The 21,951-nt window shown below is 54.3% G+C and overlaps 2 protein-coding genes across 5 annotated transcripts in view; both read left to right on the top strand.

Annotated features, from left to right (window-relative positions):
* ABCC8 (ATP binding cassette subfamily C member 8) overlaps positions 1-8,540 on the top strand; it is a 77,927-nt gene extending 69,387 nt beyond the window's left edge. For all 4 annotated transcript variants that reach the window (XM_065944175.1, XM_065944174.1, XM_065944173.1 and 1 more), the window contains exons 30-39: positions 3,332-3,434; positions 3,971-4,084; positions 4,398-4,518; positions 4,651-4,781; positions 5,576-5,654; positions 5,851-5,959; positions 6,347-6,450; positions 7,224-7,357; positions 7,821-7,883; positions 8,403-8,540. In XM_065944175.1, the coding sequence (XP_065800247.1) occupies positions 3,332-3,434; positions 3,971-4,084; positions 4,398-4,518; positions 4,651-4,781; positions 5,576-5,654; positions 5,851-5,959; positions 6,347-6,450; positions 7,224-7,357; positions 7,821-7,883; positions 8,403-8,540 (1,096 nt within the window). The remainder of the gene's footprint in view (positions 1-3,331; positions 3,435-3,970; positions 4,085-4,397; positions 4,519-4,650; positions 4,782-5,575; positions 5,655-5,850; positions 5,960-6,346; positions 6,451-7,223; positions 7,358-7,820; positions 7,884-8,402) is intronic.
* Positions 8,541-12,664: 4,124 nt separating this feature from the next.
* On the top strand, positions 12,665-15,548 carry KCNJ11 (potassium inwardly rectifying channel subfamily J member 11). Its single transcript, XM_065945368.1, has one exon. It carries the CDS (start codon positions 13,331-13,333, stop codon positions 14,495-14,497), a length of 1,167 nt encoding a protein of 388 aa, XP_065801440.1. The 5' UTR covers positions 12,665-13,330; the 3' UTR covers positions 14,498-15,548.
* The last annotated feature ends 6,403 nt before the right edge of the window (positions 15,549-21,951 follow it).

Genomic DNA, 21,951 nt, shown 5'->3' with positions numbered 1-21,951 from the left:
AGGTGGCATTAGTGCTAGGACTCAAAGAATAGGTAAGAGTTCACCAGGCTATAGAAACTTCCCCCAAACATCAGTGCCCTGCCATCCTCTTGACACTCTGAGTTATGATGTTCATCTTGACAGGGGCGTCTGAGGCTGCCTTGGGAGTGGGGGTTGGGGCTGTTGCTCCCCACCTCAGTCTCTGTATGAAATATTAGAGCATCTCTCCTCTGGATAGACACGTTAGAGACATCTGACCCAGATTCTGGGGCCCTGGTCTCTAAGCCTGAGAGAATGACTCTAGGTTATTTTTAGGATGACACAGCTGCACGGGGCATGACAATAACCATGCGACACTGGCCTTGTGTCCAGGACCCTAGGGCTCAAGGAGAGGGTCTGAGGAGGCTTGTATCTCCTCCCTCCAACCCCCAAAGTCCAGCTGCCCAGACTCCACACCACAGCCCCAGTTCGCTCCTTGGGGATCTGAGGCCAGCGGGAAGTCCTCTTTGGGGTCTCATCTGAGGAAAGCAAAGCCGAGTTCTGCCCTGGCCTTGGCCCTGCTCCCTGAACCTCCCCTGCTGCTGTGTGAGCCTGCGCTGTCTTCCCTATGGAAACTCCCTGGAGCCTGGCATGACTCCAAGATTTCCTCCCAACTTCGTCCTCTTCTCCAGGCTGAACTCCCCAGTTCTTCCACCCTTTGGACCCCTCAGCACTCCCCAGCCAACCTCTACTCTAACTTTTGCTGATGCTCCTCTTAGAATTGGTATTCTGGAGGTCTTCAGGCTGGGCCTGGGGCAGAGAGAATGTGACTTTCCTCGAGTGGGCCAGACTCCCTTGATAGGATCTGCGTGGATGCCAGTATCCTGCAACTTGCCTCAACCAAGCCTGTGGTCAGCTAGTGAAACTGCTCCCTGGGAGGCCTACTCCACCTTGCACTGACACAGTGGATGATTTTTAAATTTGAGTGAAGGACTTTTTAAAAATCATCCCTGAAGGTGTTGAATTCATTGGCTTTTGCCCAGCAGTCTGCCCTGCCAAGAGCAAACTAGTGTTTATTTATTGGTTGTACACTTCCTGTGTGTCAGGCATGTGTGTGGATTATAACATTTGATCCTCACAGAGCCTCGTGACATAGGTAGGAGAAGCCCCATTCTACAGATGAGGCTGAGTAACCAGTCCGAGGTCACACAGACAGTGAGAGCTGGTTCTGGGCTTGGGACCCAGGTCTGGCTGACCCTCTGGTTTTCCTGGAAGCCCTACTTTTTCTCCCCCAAAAAGTTTCAAGGATGCCCAACACTGAGTGATTGTTTCAGTTCACATAGAAACTATTACTAGCCCCATGAAAAAACTTAGTTTCAGTCCTGAAACACAGCCAGTAATAGTAATACTCAGACTCTAGCCTGGTTCTGCATGACCCCAAATCTGGGGCTCTTTCCACATTTCTTACATCGTCACATACCTATCACAGAAGCCCCATCTCACATGCACCTTCATGCACACCCACCCCTCAGGGCAGTCACACACGCTTCAGGCTGTTCAGTTACACAAGCACTCACACATACACACCTTCAACATGCACTTACTCAAGCCCTCAGACATGTGGTTTCACACTCCCGTAAGACACATCACCCTGCCACACACACACATCTACCCTGTGGTTGGGCAATCACACCCTCTCACACCCCAGAGATTCACTTTGCTCTCCTCAGACACATGGTTCAGACTCAGACCCTTCAACCCAGAAATAATCACAGCAGAACAAACACCTTCTGGGAGTGAAAAGCAAATGCCCAACAAGATCCATCTTGAGTCCCTCTGAGTCCCCTCCATTGTTTCCCTGAGACCATGTTGAGATGGTTTTCCTTTATTCACCATCAAACAAACACAGCTGCCCCCTCCTGTAGGCCTGGCCCAAGGTCTGAAGAGGTGGCCAAGGAGAGTGACACCAAGAGACCAGGCTGGTCAGAGAGGGGGCAGGTCCATACAGAGTAACGCAAGGGAGAACATGATGAGGGCACGAGAAGAGGGAAGAAGTCTCCAGAGTTCCTTGTACAGAAAGATCCAGTCTATCTTAGAGGGATAGGAGAAGGTTCGTTCATTCAACTAGTATTTATTGACAGTGCCAGGTGCTGGGGATAGAGTTTTCCAGGTGGCGCTTGTGGTAAAGAACCTGCCTGCCAATGCAGGAGACATAAGAGACGTGGGTTTAATCACTGAGTTTGGAAGATCCCCTGGAGGAGGAAAGGGCAACCCACTCCAGTATCTTTGCCTGGAGAATCCCACAGACAGAGGAGCCTTGCAGGCTACAGTTCATAGGGTCACGAAGAATTAGACACAACTCAGCCACTGAGCACACACAAGTGCTGGGGATACATTAGTGACCAAAACAGACAAGGTCTCCATCCTCATGGAGTTTGCAGTCTAATGAGGGAGATCGATAATAAACAGCTAGAGAAATTAATATATGAGCAGAGATTATGAAACAAACAGGCTGCAGAGATGGAGAACAGTAGGCCAGGAAAGGCTACTCTGAAGAGATGTCATTTAAGGTAAAGCCTGAAGGTTGAGAGAAATCAGCCTTGGGTAGAGCAGAGGAGAAAGCATTCCAGGCAAAGGGAACAGCATGATAAAAGGCCTTGGGTGGGGAGGAACTTGGCATTGTCACAAAACTGAAAAAAGGCAAGCAATGTAATCAATTACTTTGCTGTCATTTCTGTGGCTGCAACACAGTGAGCAAGGGGATTTGTGGCATGGAAGGAGGCTGGTGAAGTTGGCAGGGGCTGGTTCCCACAGGCAAGAAGGTGGTTCTTTATCCTAAAAAGTCTTTCATATTCCTAGCATTGGAGAGATAGGATGCAATTCATGCTTTGGGAAGCTTATGCTGGCTGTTGTGTGGAGAGTGGACTGTAGAGAGATGGCAGGTAGACCAGTTAGGAAGCTGATGCTATGGTCCAGATAAGTTTGTGGAGGGCAAGAAGCAGGCGAGAGGCAGGCAGAGAGGCAAGGGCAGTGCTGGAGGAAGACAGAAGAGGACTGAGGGATTGGATGTGAATCAGATGACTGGATGTGAATCAGGTTTCTGGCCTGAGCAACAGGGTGGGTAGAGGAGCCCTTTAGTGTAAAAGGGAAGCCCTACAGAGGAGAACTGGTCTTGGAGTGAAAACGAGAGTCTGAAGGAGGTGGCGCTCTTGACAGGTATGAATAAGAAGAAGGGAGCTGGGAAGGCATTCCAGAGAGGAGTGGCATACATCAGGTGGCAGAGGTGGCATGTTTCAGGGCTGCAGGTGAGGAGGGTCCCAGGGACTGCATGGACCAAGATTATTCCCCCTCACCCTCCTCATCCTCCCTCCAGGTATGAGTCCCGGTTCCAGCAGAAGCTCCTTGAATACACAGACTCCAATAACATCGCCTCCCTCTTCCTCACGGCGGCCAACAGGTGGCTAGAAGTCCGCATGGCAAGTGCCCCCCCCACCCCCCACCAGCCCCAGGACAGGGGGCTCTGATAGCGCTGTGCTGCCAGAGCAAGGGCCAAACAGGGGCCGGAGGGCGGGAAGGAAGGATGGATGCCGACTCAGGTGCGCACACGGGGGTGGGTGTCGAGCCCTCCTGCTTCTCCCAACCCTGGGGGTCCTCCCTCTCTCACTGCCTGGAGGCTCGTGTGTCTGAGGTGTGGGCCCAGAGGGAGAACAGTTGCGCGTTGAGCTGTGACAAGTGTGTCTGAAGGGGGTCATATGGCATGTGGGGCCAGCTGGTGAGGTGTGCGTGTTGGGCATGGCGTGGGGGAACGCTGCTGTGTGCACACGGTGTCTGCTGGGTTCCAGCCTTCACGCCCTCCCGTGTGTCTGAGCATGTGTATGTGCAGTGCGGGGCTGGGGTTCAGTCTCAGCTGAGCTGCTCTCTGTCCTGAGAGAGCGAGGTGGGTTGGGGCGGGGGGGCATGCTGCGGCTAAAGCACCCACCGAGGGCCCAGGCCAGCCCCGCTCCCTCCGCAGGAGTACATTGGTGCGTGTGTGGTCCTCATCGTGGCCGTGACCTCCATCTCCAACTCCCTGCACAAGGAGCTCTCTGCTGGCCTGGTGGGCCTGGGCCTCACCTACGCCCTAATGGTGAGTGGTGACAGGCGGGGCAGGGGAGGGGGTAGACACCAGCAGACAACAGAGGGCACCCCCCTCCCCCGACTGAGACTCCTGGGCCTTCCCCCCAGCTACACCGAGTCTGATGCCAGAGGGACCATGTGCGCAGCAGGGCTCCCTGCAGGTCCCCACCCCTTCCCCCAGGCCTGGGCCCCAGATGGGTGCTGGGTGAGGATCCACATTCACTGTAGCCTGGACCGCCAGCAGCGGGCAGCAGAAGGCACCCTGGGCTTAGAGCCATCCAGGGCCCAGGGACGGGACCAGGTGACCGGCTCGCTCCCCACAGGTGTCCAACTACCTCAACTGGATGGTCAGGAACCTGGCGGACATGGAGCTCCAGCTGGGGGCCGTGAAACGCATCCACGGGCTGCTGAAAACTGAAGCGGAGAGCTACGAGGGGCTGCTGGGTGAGGGGCGCGGGAGGACCCCTGGATGTGTATTTGGGTTGATGAGGCACGAGGAACCTGGGGTTGGGGGGCACTCCTGGATACCAGCTGTGGCCCATGCCTGGCAGCTGACCGCCCCCTACCGATCCCCAGCACCATCGCTGATCCCCAAGAACTGGCCGGACCAGGGCAAGATCCAGATCCAGAACCTGAGTGTGCGCTACGACAGCTCCCTGAAGCCGGTGCTGAAGCACGTCAACGCCCTCATCTCCCCTGGACAGAAGGTGGGGCGGGGAGAGCTGGACAGCACCCCCAGGGCCACCTTCTGACCCTCCAGTCCTAACACCCATCCAGACGCCCAATCACCCAGCCCTGGGCCTCTCCCCTTCTCCTCCTGCTGCCCCCACTCACCCACCACGGAGACGGACACAGACTCAGAGGCGCTTTGTCAGGGCCCCCTGCAAACGGCCAGGGGCTCGCCCAGGACACTGGTCCCCAAACTTCAGAGCAGAGTCCTGGGGCAGAGAGCGAAGGCCTGTCCTGAGGAGGGAGCCCCCTGTCTGGCACTCTGATCTGACTTTGATTGACCCCCTCTGCCTCTCCTCCTGTCTCTCACTTCATCATTGTCTGTGGCTGCCCATCTTACTCTCCCTGACCTTTCGATACCTCTCTGTCCCTGCCTCTCCGGTCCTTCTGTATGGCCATCTCTGTCTCTGGGTTGGCCCCTGATGGTCATTTCTGTAGAGATCCATGGGCAGGAAGCTATGGGGTAAGGGATGGCTCCAGTTTAAGGGGGCACGCCTTGCACACCACACTCAGCCACCCCTGTGCCCTCCTGCCACACCCCACTGAGAGTGCCCCCAGGGCCCCCAACTCCCCTGAGGCCCTGTACCAACCACACCCACATGCAGTCAGGCAAGCCAGAGCCCCCTCTGGAGCCACTGCAGGAAACAAGCCCGAACCCGGGAGGGACCAGCCCTGGCTGAAGAGACACTCTCACGCCCGCACAGCCCAGAGCCAGCCCTCACGGCTCCCAGCCACCCCAGTGCCCACAGCGTGGCTGCTCCTCTCCTTCCAGATTGGCATCTGCGGCCGCACAGGCAGTGGGAAGTCCTCCTTCTCTCTCGCCTTCTTCCGGATGGTGGACATGTTCGAAGGTGAGTTGTATAACGGGCATCCCACAGCCACCAGACGGGACCTCAGTCCTGGGTTTGCTCAGAAGTCGCAGGAGGCCCAGCCATCGCTGCCTTCCCCTGCATCCTCGCTGGGACCCGGGTCCCAGGCGGACCCTGTCCCCAGTGCCATCATCTCCCCGCTCCCTGGTGCCCCGCCTGTGACGCTGTCTGCACACAGGCCGTATCATCATCGACGGCATCGACATCGCCAAACTGCCGCTGCACACTCTGCGCTCGCGCCTGTCAATCATCCTGCAGGACCCCGTCCTCTTTAGCGGCACCATTCGGTGAGCCGCCCACCCCACTGCCAGGCCCACACCAGCCCCAGGCCCAGCTCCACTCCTCCAGAGCTGGGCAGAGAGATGAGAGAATGGCAAGGCCAGGGGCAGCCCTGCTCCAGCTCGGGCATGAAGGCTTGGCACTGGCTCTTTAGAGCTGCCCCCTCATGCCTTTCTCTTTCCTGCTGCGCCCAGGTAGGGGTCCCCCACCCCTCAGGCCTGGGATGCTTTCCTCCCCTATCCGACAGCCAGCAGCTTGCTGCCCCCTCCCAGCCAGGCCCCAAGTCAATCAGGTCCCTCACTGCTACCTTTTTCAGCCTCGCCCACTGCACATACCCTGGGAATGGAGCCAGGACCCTGCTCCCCTCCCCAAGGGCTTTGTATGTCACCCTCCAGATTCAACCTGGACCCAGAGCGGAAGTGCTCCGACAGCACGCTGTGGGAGGCCCTGGAGATAGCCCAGCTGAAGCTGGTGGTGAAGGCGCTGCCGGGAGGCCTTGGTAACTACTCCTGGCTGAGCAGTGGCCGGGCACTCAGGGACACCTGTAAGGGCTAGGGATGGACGACTCACACCCACATCTTAACTTCACCCAGAGTTTAGAGCCTAGGGTCTGGCAGGACCCCAGAAACCATTAAGTTCTACCTCTTACCATACAGAAGTTCAGATAGGTCATGTGAGTTGTCCCAGGTCACACAACTGGTCAGTTCAGGATCTGGCCCTCCTGCAAGGCACAGCGGGGACAGTAAGGGTCACTGTGGCACAGAACTTGCAAGCCCCTGATACCATGCCCTGCCCTCCGCATCCACCTGCTTGCCCTGTTCCACCCTGAGGAAGGAGAGGACCGACTCAGGGATCGCAGGCACAGCTTACTCATCGAAGCTACTGAGAAGAGTCTGTCCCCAACCCGGGGGGTGGGGGGTCAGCGGAGCCTTGGTGTACCTGCTGCAACCCCTGGGGCAGTGGGGGCCAGCCAAGCCCTGGCTTCAGAAAATTACCCCACCATGGCCCACACACATGCCTGACATACACACTCTGCTCACACCTCCTCCCAGTACTGCCCAGGGCCACAGCCGCGCCTAACTCCAGGGGATGTGCTTCTCTTTGTCACTCCTGTAATTCCTGTGTTGTGTAAGGTGCAGCCACCCTGCACACACCTCTACCCACGACACACACCTGCACGTTAGCCCCTGCACACACATTCCCACACAAGCCACTCCATCCACTCAACTCACAACGCAGGGTTAACTCAGCCCTCCCCGGGGGCGTTTTCAGATGCCATCATCACAGAAGGCGGGGAGAACTTCAGCCAGGGCCAGAGGCAGCTGTTCTGCCTGGCCCGGGCCTTCGTGAGGAAGACCAGTATCTTCATCATGGACGAAGCCACGGCTTCCATCGACATGGCCACGGTCGGTGCTGGGCACACCCATGGGGAGGGGTCTTGGAGAGGGTTTTCAGGGGGTGTTAGGGAGAAGTTCAGAAAGTAGTCCTGAAGTTCAGGTTGCCCTTAACATCAAGGTTCATTTGGGGCAAAGAATGAGGGACCCTGATTTCAGCAGTCTTAGGGCATGTTTATAACACACATATACACAAGCTGCACAGGGACCCAGAGACTTCACACCCATCCCCCACCAGACAGCACACCCAGACACACTCACAGCCTGCATGCATGCACACATGCACACACACAGCTGAGCTCCCCACAGGCAGAGCCCAGCCCCTGAATACTGGGAACCTGGTCGGTCCTGTGGGGACTAGAGCCCCAGGGAGGGGGCAGGGCTGGGTTTGGGGTCACATGGCGACTGGGCCAGAAGCCAGGCCAGACCCCACCCACTGGTCAGGTGAGCCAACATCTGCTGCTCCACCTGGCAGGAAAACATCCTCCAGAAAGTGGTGATGACGGCCTTCGCAGACCGCACCGTGGTCACCATCGCGGTAAGGGGCCCACTGATGGGGTGCAGGGGGGACCCCCAGAGAGAGGACTGACCTCCTGAGGCTATCACCAGTGGGCAGCCTCTGGGCTCACCTGCACCTGGTAGTCGAGAGAGAGCCCTGGACAGTGCAGGGCAAGCAGTCTGGCAGGCTTGCAAGGAGCCTGGATTGCAGGATTTGAGGTATAGGAAGGTTTGCACCCACACTTCCTTCAGACCTTCCCTCTTTTTCCAGGTCCCAGGGTCCACCCCTGTCCCAAGGCCCTGCAAGCTAGGCTAGGGTTACTTCTCCAGAGCAAATGGGAGATGTGGGTGCTGGGGATCTCTGAGCAGATCTGCGACCTGGTGAGGGAGAAGGTGGCATTAGTGGATGGAGGGTTTGGAGTCCCACCCTGGGAAAGGGCAGTCACCACAGACAGAGGACATTCTGGCCACATGCCTCCTCCTCCAAGATGCAGAAGGGATGCCTCAGTGGCCCCAGCCCTGCCTGCACCACACTGACAGCCCCTCCTGCCCCACCCAGCACCGCGTGCACACCATCCTGAGTGCCGACCTGGTGATTGTCCTGAAGCGCGGCGCCATCCTTGAGTTCGACAAGCCAGAGAAGCTGCTCAGCCGGAAAGACAGTGTCTTCGCCTCTTTCGTCCGTGCTGACAAATGACCTACCACAGCCCAAGTGCCATCCCTGCCCCGCCCTCCTGCCTGGGTTTTCTAACTGTAAATCCCTTGTAAATAAAGAGATTGGTTATTTCCTACTGAAGGCCAGAGGTCGTGGGTCTGGTGGGCAGGGACTGGGGTGGGCCGTGGGTCCCATGGATCCAGTCTGACTGTAGCATCAAGTAGACCTAAGGAAGCTATGTGAGTGTGGCCGAAAGCACTTTCCCTCATCTGTGAAATGAAGGCTGTCTTCATCTGCTAGGCTGTGTTCTGCCATAGCAGAACACCATAGCCCGGGTGGCTTAAACAGCAGAAATTTACTTTTGATAGTGCTGGAGAGTGGAAGTCCAAGATCAGAGTGTCACTGGCTTGGTTTCTCCTGACGCCTCTCTCCTTCTAGCTGCATCTGCACATGGCCTTTCCTCTGTGCACCCCTGGTCTCTCGCTCTCCTTATTAGGAATCTAGACATATTGGATGAGGCTGCACTCCTGTGACCTCATTTAACCTAATTACCTCTTCACTGGCCCTATCACATTGGAGGCTCCAAGATACAAATTTGGGGGTTATAGTATTTTTGTGATTATCTCATCAGATAAGGTGGCAGATCTTCATACAGTCCCTTTTCCTTCTTACTTTAATTCTTGGGTTAAAATTGTGGGTCCCCAGGTACCCTGGACCAGTGCATTTAAATTACAAATGACAAGAACCCAACTCAAAGTGGCTTTAAAAAAACACTGGAATTTCTTATCCTATGTGACTGAGAAGGTCAGGAGGTGTACTACTTCAAGCATGGCTGGATCCAGGTGTTTGCCCTCAGGTCTGATGGGTTCCATCTTCCTGCCCCTCGCCCATGACAGATGGCTACTAGCACCTGCAGTGTACATCCTACCCCTCTGAAACAGAGGGGGGCCTGAATCACATGTCCCCCACTCCATCCCACACATAGGGACATTCAGAAGTTGAGGAAGGGTGGCCCATCAGAGGGAAAGCACAGTACCTATACCACAAGTCAACCAGGTAGTGATTGGGAGATGCTGGGCCCAGACACTGGGGAGACTACAACAGTTGTCCTCAGACTCCACAGGCATCATGAGATGGGAGTGCACACCTATCCCAGCAAGAAAGGAAGGTGCTCATTTCCATATCACTTTATTATCATTTATATGTTCTGTACTGAGTCCTGGGGTGCAGATGCAGTTGTCTTGGCCTGCAGCCTTGTCCTTTGCAAGGGGGTCAGAGTCGGACAATGTAAGGGAAACCCACCAGTCATTGGAGAGGGGCCCAGCACAGACCCTTCTGGCTGTTCTAGGAGTGAGAGGAGCTCAAAAGGAAGAGCTCTGTGAGGCCTGGCAGGGTGCCTGGGAGAGGCAGGATTGAAGTTGATCATGGGAAGGGTAGGAATTATATCTAAGGAGAGGGTTAAAGAAAAAGGGCCAAAATGGGGAGGGAGAACAAAATCAGAGAGCCTTGAATGCCAGGACAAACCAAAGGTCTGGGACAAGCCTATGCAAAATAGGAAAGTGAGGAAGGTCTCTGAGTGAGAAAGAGACGTGACAAATGCAGTGTTGCAGGGAGATAAGTATGAGGAGGTGCAGGATGGAGCACAGCAGGAGGCTGAACCCTCTGGGTGGGGAGCAAGCCTTCCTGCAAAGGGAAGAGAAAGCAATAGCTGAGGCCTCGGGGTCACCCTGTGAGGCAAGTCCTAGCCTTTCCAGCTCTAAGATGCCTCAGCGATGCCTCTGGGGGCCCAGCAACTCCCTCCACTGGGATGGAGCAGAGCAGAGCCTGAGGAGGGAAAAAAGGATTCCCAATCCTCATATCTAATTTATCATAATTATCTAATTATCATATTTAATCCCCCCCAAGGGATTAAAGGAAAGTAGCATAGGCACAGGGGCACATCACAGCTCACACTGAAGTCTTGCAGAGATGCCCAAGGTCATCTTAACCTAAATCTCTCTATAGCACCCCTGATGGTCCACCAACCATGACATGACAGATGAGGGTCATCTCTGGTTATTAGAACTGACTTTTCCATACATGCATGATGATTCCCTGGTGGCTGAGACAGTAAAGAACCCGCCTGCAATGGGTCAGGAAGATCCCCTAGAGAAGGGAATGGCAACCCACTCCAGTATTCTTGCCTGGAAAATCTGATGGACAGAGAAGCCTTGAGGGCTACAGTCTATGGGGTAGCAAAAGAGGTGGACATGACTGCATGACTAACACTTTCACTTTCTTTTCCATACATGAAATCAAAGCCTGCCTCTGTTCCACTCACTGTCCATACCGATTCTATATTTTGAGCCACACAAAATAACTAGTCCATCCTCCTTGAACACCAAGGGTTTCTGCAATAGTACCTAAACTCCCTGGGAAGGCTCTCCAAGGCTTCTTTTCTGATGGCTGAACAGCTGTAGTTGCCCCAGAGGGTTCCTGTGTAACTCTGTCTCCTTGAGTTCCCCTCTCTACTCATCCTGTTTTCCCCTCCCCATCCTAAGCATTGCATCTCTGGTCAGTTCAGTCACTCAGTCATGTCTGACTCTTTGCAACCCCATAGACTGCAGCTGCCAGGCTTCCCTGTCCATCACTAACTCCCAGAGCTTGCTCAAACTCATGTCCATCAAGTTAGTGATGCCATCCAACCATCTTATCCTCTGTCATCCCCTTCTCCTCCTGCCTTCACCTGCATCTCTGGTAAGCCCCAAATCATGCTTACCATGAGTAGCAGAGGGAGCCCAAGGCACAGAACAACCCGAGGTAGATACCTGCAGTAGAAACACCATTCCTGTTAAGGCCAAAAACTTGAGCCCTCCCTGTGCCCCCCCCACACACACACACACAGTGCCCAAAACAGCCCTTTGACACAGCTCCTCAGACCCAGGTGCCTCCAATAACCTAAGGCAGACAAAGTCATGTACCCTAGGAGGTGTAAAGCAAGCACCTGTAGCTTAAGTGCGTGTGGACTCAGCCGTGTCTTTACAACCCCATAACTGTGGCCCGCCAGGCTCCTCTGTCCATGAGATTTTCCAGATAAGGATACTGGAGTGGGTTGCCATTTCCTTCTCCAGGGAGTCTTCCCGATCCAGGGATCGAACCTGCATCTTCTGCATCTCCTGCATTGGCAGGCTGGTTCTTTACTGCTGAGCCATCCTGGAAGGCGCCGGTAGCTCAAACCCTCTTTAAATTGCAGGGGTGGTTTTAAAAGGATGGGTCATGACTGAAGAAGATGCAACCACCCAGGCTTCTGGGCTTAAGCATCCAGCATTCCCTGTAGTGGGTGTTAAACTGTGTTTTTACACCTACTAAGGTACTTTTTTCCGGGGAGGAAGTCCGTAGCTTTTATCAGATTCCCAAAGAATCCGTGACTCAGAAAATACTAAAAAGCCTCGCCAAGGAGAAGAAGCGGTCTGTTGAGAAGTCCTCCGGCCACCTAATCTGCCCCCCCGCCCCCTAATCTGCCCCCCGCCCCATAATCTGCCCCCCGCCCCAGTCGCCAGCTTGGTGACACAGTTCCTCTATCTCATTTCGCGGGGAACCCACAAAGCCCAGGCAGATACTGGCACAACCGAGGATGGGAAAATTGGAGTAGGAGAGCCAGGATAACAGGGAATCTGTCCCCAGAAAGGGAGATCGGGTCGCGACTCCCTTCACGCCCCTCACCCCGCCCTAATTTCCTAGTGTGAGGGCTGGGAGGAACCTCTTCGGTCCATCTGATTGGGCAAAGTCCCCAAGCCAGACCGCGAGCTCGGGAGAAGGCAGGCGGGGGTGGTGAATGGCGAGGGGCGGGGCCTGCGCCGGGGCCCGCCCGCCCTCCGGCCCAGGAATAGGTCGGGCTCCCCCTGGCGGCCCCCGGCCCCCACTCCACGCCCCGGGCGCCCGGTGTCCTCAATCCTCTACCCCACCTAGCACAGGTCGGTCTCCGCGGGCCGACTGACCGAGAGACGGGCCGCAGAACGACCCGCCGCGGGCGCCCGGGCGGCAGGAGGGGGCGGGGAGGCGAGGACTGCAGCTTGAGGAGCAGGAGCAGGTGCTGTGGCGACGGGCGGGCGGGGCAGGGACGGAGCGGCGGGCGGGGGCGCGGCGCCGGCGTGCGTGCGGCGGGCGCGGGGCCGGGAGGCCGCCACTCCGAGTTGAGCCCCGCCGGGTCGCGCCGGGGCGAGGGGATCTGGAGTGGGGCCGGGTGGACGGGCGACTCTGGAGGGCGCAGGATCCCAAGGAGACAGAGAGGACGAGAGCTGGAGGGCGCATCGCAAATCGGCGAGAGCGCTTCGCGGGGTGGGGTAGGAAAAGAGGGAGCGTACCTGGAGGGGAGACCGTGTGAAACTGGAGCTTGGCGGGGAGCCCAGGGCAGAAATGGGCCAGACAGGAGACACGGTGGACGTTGTGTGAGGTCTGGTCAGTCGGTAAGATCCGGAGGTGTGACGTTCCCAGGTGGGAGAGGTGGGTTGAGAAGGAAGGCTCGGTGGGGAGAAGGAAGACGCCTAGGGGTCGCCAGCGGCTGGAGGAGAGTTGACCTGGGATCCAGCGCCAGGTGGCGAACAGGCAGAGTGGAGGTGATTCAGTAGGCAGTGGGCAGGTGGGCTGAGGTGTGAGGCTGGTATAAGGAAGTGAAGCAGGGGCCAGGTGGAGGTGAGGATGAGTCGAGTCTAGCTGGAGAGGCATCTCAGAAGTAAGACCAGTGCAGACTGAGGGTGGTCCCGGGGCGGGAACGCCACAGTAGGGAGAAGGCTCAGTCAGGGGTTGTCCCCCTCCTCCATGGGGGAGGCCTCTACCTGGTGGTCCCTGGAGCCATGCTGTCCCGCAAAGGCATCATCCCCGAGGAGTATGTGCTCACGCGACTAGCCGAGGACCCCGCAGAGCCCCGGTACCGTGCCCGTGAGCGGAAAGCCCGCTTCGTATCCAAGAACGGCAACTGCAACGTGGCCCACAAGAACATCCGGGAGCAAGGCCGCTTCCTACAGGACGTGTTCACCACGCTGGTGGATCTCAAGTGGCCATACACGCTGCTCATCTTCACCATGTCCTTCCTGTGCAGCTGGCTGCTGTTTGCCATGGTCTGGTGGCTCATCGCCTTTGCCCACGGTGACCTGGCCCCTGGCGAGGGTGCCGTTGTGCCCTGCGTCACCAGCATCCACTCCTTTTCGTCTGCCTTCCTTTTCTCCATTGAGGTCCAGGTGACCATTGGTTTTGGCGGCCGCATGGTGACTGAGGAGTGCCCTCTGGCCATCCTGATCCTCATTGTGCAGAACATCGTGGGGCTCATGATCAACGCCATCATGCTGGGCTGCATCTTCATGAAGACGGCCCAGGCCCACCGGCGGGCCGAGACCCTCATCTTCAGCAAGCATGCAGTCATTGCCCTGCGCCACGGCCGCCTCTGCTTCATGCTGCGCGTGGGCGACCTCCGCAAGAGCATGATCATCAGTGCCACCATCCACATGCAGGTGGTACGCAAGACCACCAGCCCTGAGGGTGAGGTGGTCCCCCTCCACCAGGTGGACATCCCCATGGAGAATGGTGTGGGTGGCAATAGCATCTTCCTGGTGGCTCCGCTCATCATCTACCACGTCATTGACGCCAACAGCCCGCTCTATGACCTGGCACCCTGCGACCTGCACCACCATCAGGACCTTGAGATCATCGTCATCCTGGAAGGTGTGGTGGAAACCACGGGCATCACCACCCAGGCCCGCACCTCCTACCTGGCCGACGAGATCCTCTGGGGCCAACGCTTTGTACCCATTGTGACCGAGGAGGATGGCCGCTACTCCGTGGACTACTCCAAGTTTGGCAACACCATCAAAGTGCCCACGCCACTCTGCACTGCCCGCCAGCTTGAGGAGGACCCCAGCCTGCTGGATGTCCTGACCCTTGCTCGCGGGCCCTTACGCAAGCGCAGTGTGGCCGTGGCCAAGGCCAAGCCCAAGTTCAGCATCTCTCCAGACTCCCTGTCCTGAACTCTGCTCCTTTGGGCCCCCTCCTTATGTGTGCGCACGCCAGTGTGGCATGGTATGTAGAGCGGACGTGGTGTGGGTCCCTTGGCCAGTCCAGGACCTGGTATGAGACTGGGCCCTCCAGCTCAGCCTCCCTGCCTGCTGCTCGCCCAGGGTGTTACAAGGCACTTGTCGCTACTCTATTTCTGGCCTCAGCAGGAGCCTGCACTGGGTTATTTTTGTCCCTGCTCCTCCCAACCCTAACTCAGGACTGGCTCATCCCCCTCCCCTGCCCTAGACTGACAGAGCTGTGGAAAGGGTCAGGCCCTAAAGTTGGGTCTCCATCTAGTCCTGGGCCCCCACGACTGACTGGCTGCAAGCTGGGCAGGTGGCTGGGGAAGAACAGGCTCCAAATCGAAGGCCTGCTGCCCCATTTCTGCGGCCCCAAGAGATGCCTGCAGTGAGGCCCCAGCCCCTACTTGGTCCCTGAAAAAGTGATGGACGAAAGGGTGGGCCTGGCCTGCTAGGGAGGGCAGGTGATGAGGGAGCACAGTCGAGCTGGAGGGCTGGAGATGGGGAGCCCCTGCCCCCGGGCAGGCTCAGCAGATAGAAAACGTCACTGAGGGGCTTAGCTTTCTGAGCCCTGCTCGGGCACGGGGAGGAGAGATGGGCCGCTTGCCGCTGACCTCAAAGCTCTTTTAATGGGGGCTCCTTGGCCCAGAGCTGCCGCACCTGCCTGCTCCCATTCTGTCCCCCACCCTGGGAGGTTGTGGACTGAAAGAGGCTGAGAGAGACTGGGGTCCTGGGCCAACCACAGGCCTGGCCTGTGCTCTGCCCTGGCCCCCCACCAGGGGCTGCCACTCACTTGGTCAAGAGGGTGTCATTAGAGAGCCTTTGGATTGCTAGAAGAGGAAATGGTGGAAAGCACAGGATGGTGAGGGTGGGTGAGGTCCCTGAGGCTAAAAGGCCGTTGATTGTGACCGGCTTGACCCCAAGCCAGACTCTTGGAGCAGTGCTATGTGTACTTGCCCAGAATTCTGCCTTCTTTGCTGTCAATAAAGTCTACCCCTCTGTGACCTAAACTCTGGGCTATTCTTGCTGGTGGGCAGGGAGGGCAGGGGCTGGTTGCTGCCAGCCCACATTTCAGAGGCTCCAGGGACCCTAGCTGGGAGGCCAGGAAAGGGACCTGGAGTTGGTCCTCTTCCACCGTTCAGGGACACTTCCCTTCTCTGCCTCTGGGAGCCCAGCCCTGCCAGCCCGTCTAACCATCTCGATTGGGCACTCATAAAGCTTGCAGCCCTGAGCCCTGCCTCCACTCCCAGGATCTGCCGTGAGGCTAAGGTGCTCAAGGAAAGAGGCGGGGACGTCACGGGCCTTAGTGTGGCGACTGGAGCACTAGTTCTCAAAACAAGTGCTTCACCTAATGTAACCTGTCTGTGCTTCAGTTGCCTCATCTATAAAGTGGGGCTACTAATAGTACCTACCTTATAGAATTGTTTTGGGAGTAAATGAAGAGCACATGTGAAATGCTTGAGTGCCTCGTCCATAGTAAGTGCTCAACATATGTTAACTGTTGAGACTGCTGTTGAATCAGCTACGTGATGAGACAACTGAGCAAGTGAATGCCAAGAGAGAAAGTGCTATTATATGTCCCCTAGTGAGGCGTTTCTGTGCCTAGACGTACCCTCTACACTGTGTCCCCATCCAGCTCAGACCCTGACAACAGGGGCTGTGCCAGCACCTATTACCTGCGCTTCTTTCTCTATCTCAACCCTCTGGACTCCATCTGCCACGTGGCCACCAGAGTGGTCTTATTAAAAGACTTCATTCTCTCCAACGTCAAGTGCCTCCAGTGGTTCCCCATTACCTTCTGGTCAAGGCTAGACCCATAACCAGTCATTTCAGGCTGTGCCTGACTTCTAGTCATTACAGCCTGCTGTTCTCTGGCCAGGACCCTATGTGACCGCCCACCACCCTGGCAGCCTCAATATCCCCTCCCTGCATACAGCATTGATCTTCCTACCTCTGAGCTTTAGATGATGTTATTCCCTTTGCCTGGACTGTCCAGGCCTCACCTCTCCCTGTGGAAATCTATAAAAGTCCAAGTCACCATGATGCCTCCTTGAAACCTCCCTTGATTCCTCTAGAAAGTGATGGTCCTGTCCCTTCCTCTGTGCTTGTGGGCATTCCACTTTTGCCAGTGTTTGTGGGTCTGTCTCCCCATTCCCAAGTCCATGGCTCCTTGAGGTCAGGGACTGTGGCTGATTGAGCACTGTGACTGTCACTGAGCAAGTGCTGAATGAGTGAATGATGAATAATGTACAGGATGAGTCAAGGTCAATGGTGCAGTGTGAGGCCTGCAGAGGGCTTTGGCTGGATCAGTGAGAGTTTGTCCCAGGCTACTCCAGAGGCAGGGGTGAAGGACAAAGGAACTGCTGGTTCAAGCTCTAAGATGCCCCATCCCTGTACCCACAGACACACACACCACACCCCCCCATCCATCCCTGTACCCACAGAAACAACCCCCCCCCCCCCCAAACGCTGATTTCTTGCTGTGCTGACTTGTTTCTGGTTTAGAGGAAGGAGATGAGAAAGCTGTTCAAAGTTGGTCCAGAGTTCTGGGGACAGTGCCTGGTTCTTAAGTCTGAAGACTCAGCTTAGCTGTCCTTAAGACCAGAGGAGGGGGCCAGACTCACCAATGAGAAGCGTCTGGGCAGCACCTTCCCTGGGGACCATTCAGAGTAACCTTTCTCCACACCTTCAAACACCTTAAACAGCTGGGGATGGTGAAATGGCAGAACTGAGGGCTTAGCGCCACCTGCTGGCCACAGACAAGACCTACTTGATCCCAGAAAATCAGAAATCACTAGTCCTAGGCTTTTCACCCTGTGAGACCCCTAGCCTTTAGGCTTAACTCAGGGAAAAGCTGAAAAGCTCCAGGCATGGAGGGAGCAGCTGGACCAGACCTTCTTTGACCACCCCACAGATGTTCTTGTCCACTAACAGTGCTCCCATCCTCTGGGGGCACCCATCTCCTTAAGGCATTTGTCTAACTATAGACAGAAGAGTTCCCGTAGGCTCCCCTCAGCCCAGCAGGAAATTCTGTGAGAATTGTTTCTGATATTCTGCCTCCAGGGCGTCATGTGAGAACAGATGGAGCAGTCTAAGCTCATCCACACCCTGTGTGCAGATCCCCCAGAAAGGATGTCTCATGTCACTGTGGTCCAGTGCTGAGGGAGGCGCTCTTCTCCCAATTTGTAGATGAGGAAATGGGATTGGACTTGGGGGTCACTTGCTAAGATCATACAGCTAGTAAGTGACAGGCCCACGATTTGAACCTGAGTCTGTCTCACACCAAAGCTCTCTCCTTTCCCACCGCTGCATGATCCCAATGACCTGAGCATCACCTTTTACTAGAGGTGTCACCTTGCTCTCGGTTGTCAAAAACCACCACCGGCAGACAGATGTCTCTAGACCAAGAACAAGAGGGAAAGTGTAACTCAGGAAGTTCCTAGATTTGAGACTGATGCAGACTCATCTATAAGTGACAGCCCAGATCATGTCCAAACACCAAAGGAGCCAGAGGGACTGCTACTGAGTCCAAGCTCATATTGCTTGCCACATGAGAGGCCAATAAATCAAGAGACAAGCTGTTGGAGCAAGAAAGAGCAACTTTATTTAGAAAGTCAGTAGCCCAGGAAGATGGTGGACTCATGCCCCTCAGAACCATCTTGCCTGAGTTAGAATTCAGGCAATGGGAGGAAGTAAAAATCAAATGACTTTACTAGTTCTGGTCATCCTCCAGAGATGTGTTCATTTCTTCCTTTTTGCAGTCATTTATAGGTCATCAGGATGTCTCCTTTGAGCTCAACAAAGGTATTTTAGCTCAATACTCATTACCTGAAAGGCAGGCTTCCCAGGGATGGGCCATTATGTATAATTCAACCTTATAGGCAACAGCTTGTTATTGGTTAACAGGAGAATACAAAGCTTCTTCCCTATTACAGGGCCTCACTGTTACCTTTTCCCACTGATGTCTATGAAGAACCCTCCATCCTCTACCTTCTTCATGTGGATTGAGGTCCGTGCCTTGTAGGCTCCTCCCGCTCCAGCCAGCTGGGTGGCAGTGCAGACTGACGCTGCACATCTGCCATCCGTGTCTCCAGCTCACACAGGTGTTGTGACATGTGTCCTGGGTCTCAGTCCTGAGCTCAGCAGTGAAAGGAAGCCAAGCCACCCTCTTCCAGTAGTGAAACTGAACTGCTAGGCTGGAGAAACTAACCTACTTCAGTTCAGTTCAGTTCAGTTGCTCAGTCATGTCCAACTCTTTGCGACCCCATGAATCGCAGCACGCCAGGCCTCCCTGTCCATCACCAACTCCAGGAGTTTACTCAAACTCATGCCCATCGAGTCGGTGATGCCATCTAGTCATCCCATCCTGTCGTCCCCTTCTCCTCCTGCCCCCAATCCCTCCCAGCATCAGGGTCTTTTCCAATGAGTCAACTCTTTGCATGAGGTGGCCAAACTATTGGAGGTTCAGCTTAAGCATCAGTCCTTCCAATAAACACCCAGGACTTATCTCCTTCAGGATGGACTGGTTGGATCTCCTTCCAAGGGACTCTCAAGAGTCTTCTCCAACACTACAGTTCAAAAGCATCAATTTTTCGGCACTCAGCTGCCTTCACAGTCCAACTCTCACATCCATACATGACCACTGGAAAAACCATAGCCTTGACCAGACGGAACTTTGTTGGCAAAGTAATGTCTCTGCTTTTTAATATGCTATCTAGGTTAGTCATAACTTTCCTTCCAAAAAGCAGCATCTTTCAATTTCATGGTTGCAGTCACCATCTGCAGTGATTCTGGAGCCCCCAAAAATAAAGTCTGACACTGTTTCCACTGTCTCCCCATCTATTTCCCATGAGGTGATGGGACCAGATGCCATGATCTTAGTTTTCTGAATGTTGAGCTTTAAGCCAACTTTTTCACTCTCCTCTTTCGCTTTCATCAAGAGGCTTTTTAGTTCCTCTTCACTTTCTGCCATAAGGATGGTGTCATCTGCATATCTGAGGTTATTGATATTTCTCCCAGCAATCTTGACTCTAGCTTGTGCTCCCTCCAGCCCAGCGTTTCTCATGATGTACTCTGCATCTAAGTTAAATAAGCAGGGTGACAATATACAGCCTTGACGTACTCCTTTTCCTATTTGGAACCAGTCTGTTGTTCCCTGTCCAGTTCTAACTGCTGCTTCCTGATCTGCATACAGGTTTCTCAAGAGGCAGGTCAGGTGGTCTGGTATTCCCATCTCCTTCAGAATTTTCCACAGTTTACTGTGTGATCCACACAGTCAAAGGCTTTGGCGTAGTCAATAAAGCAGAAATAGATGTTTTTCTGGAACTCTCTTGCTTTTTTGATGATCCAGCAGATATGGGCAATTTGATCTCTGGTTCCTCTGCCTTTTCTAAAACCAGCTTGAACATCTGGAAGTTCACGGTTCACATATTGCTGAAGCCTGGCTTGGAGAATTTTGAGCATTACTTTACTAGCGTGTGAGATAAGTGCAATTGTGTGGTAGTTTGAGCATTCTTTGGGATTGCCTTTCTTAGGGATGGAATGAAAATGGACCTTTTCTAGTCCTGTGGCCACTGCTGAGTTTTCCAAATTTGCTGGCATGTTGAGTGCAGCACTTTCACAGCATCATCTTTCAGGATTTGAAATAGCTCAACTGGAATTCCATCACATCCACTAGCTTTGTTCGTAGTGATGCTTTCTAAGGCCTACTTGACTTCACATTCCAGGATGTCTGGTTCTAGGTGACTGATCACACCATTGTGATTATCTGGGTTGTGAAGATCTTTTTTGTACAGTTCTTCTGTGTTCTTGCCACCTCTTTTTAGTATCTTCTGCTTATTAGGTCCATACGATTTCTGTCCTTTATTGAGCCCATTTTTGCATGAAATGCTCCCTTGATATCTCTAATTTTCTTGAAAAGATCTCTAGTCTTTCCCATTCTGTTGTTTTCCTCTATTTCTTTGCATTGATTGCTGAGGAAGGCTTTCTTATCTCTCCTGGCTATTCTTTGGAACTCTGCATTCAAATGGGAATATCTTTCCTTTTCTCCTTTGCTTTTTACTTCTTTTCACAGCTATTTGTAAGGCCTCTTTAGACAACCATTTTGCCTTTTTGCATTTCTTTTCCATGGGGATGGTCTTGATCCCTGTCTCTTGTACAATGTCATGAACCTCCGTCCATAGTTCATCAGGCTCTCTGTCTACCAGATCTAGTCCCTTAAATCTATTTCTCACTTCCACTGTATATTCATAAGGGATTTGACTTAGGTCATACCTGAATGGTCTAGTGGTTATCCCTACTCTCTTCAGTTTAAGTCTGAATTTGGCAGTAAGGAGTTCATGATCTACTTAGACATTCTGAAAAACTGCTCAGGCCTAATGCCTCTGGGTTTGGCATCTCCAGCCAGTCACACAGCCCACATGTGGCCCACCTAGATGGCCCTCTGGTCTTTCTGCTGGGGTGAACTCAGCCAGCTTCTACGAACCCACTCTCCTCATGGATCATCCTCTCAGCTCTGTCCTGCTCTCGAGTTCCTCTCCAACATCTTTTCTTAGGGAGAACTTTCCTAGAGTGCTTGCTGCAAAGAGTAGCTCTGGCTCCCCATCTGTATCTAGGTTCACCTCTGTGGTCTCCCCAGGGTTAGTGTCAGACACCTTATTGTACTAAGACATGCAGAAGACCTGGAGGAAGAAGACATGAAGGCTGCTGACCCCCAGATTAGGGTAGGCTTGAATAACAACAGATCTGTTCCAACTTGAAAGGAGTTGGGGAAAGGCCAAAGAATGGGATTAGAGTCAAAACTGGGTTCCAGAGAATGGGTTTCTTGCATTAGTACCCAGAGTATTGGTGTTTCGCTGTATCCTGCTGACTATACCAGCTGTCTTGCTGTATCTCATTATATGCACTGTTCGCTGAACCCAGGGTAGGTGAGGCGTGAACTAAGAGGCTGCAAGAAGACGCAAGGAGCTATAGGAACTGCAGACACATTTATTCTCTCCTGACTGGCACAGCACCCATAGCAGCAGCCATAACATAACTTTAACAAAGCCATAATGTAGCCTTAATGCAGCCTCCAGGGCTTTTCAGGCGGAGCTTATATATACTTACAGAACAAAAGCAGCCTGGGGCCAAGAAGTACCTCATGACATGCATGCACAGTACTGTAAGTGATCTCAGCTCTTACATAATCATTATTTACCAAACGTGGGGCAAGAGCGAGAGGCTATAGAACAAGAGAGAGCCTGACTACTGCCACCACCGATTGCTCTTTCCCTACAATTGGCATCCTCTCTGCCAGGTCCACCTGGCTGGGGGCATTGTATATCTTCATCTACCTACACCGTACTCTATTTCCTCTCTGGAGTGATATGAAAGGCAGGTCACCTAAACTGGCCAACCTGGGTACA

Source organism: Muntiacus reevesi, chromosome 9 (genome assembly GCF_963930625.1).
Source record: "Muntiacus reevesi chromosome 9, mMunRee1.1, whole genome shotgun sequence".
NCBI lineage: Eukaryota > Metazoa > Chordata > Mammalia > Artiodactyla > Cervidae > Muntiacus > Muntiacus reevesi.
Note: the sequence above shows the minus strand (reverse complement) of the source record. Positions and strands in the feature narration are given on the sequence as shown.

What these genes read in the sequence shown, in the direction of transcription:
- KCNJ11 (XM_065945368.1), top strand. Translation starts at nt 13,331, where the DNA reads ATGCTGTCCCGCAAAGGCATCATCCCCGAGGAGTATGTGCTCACGCGA.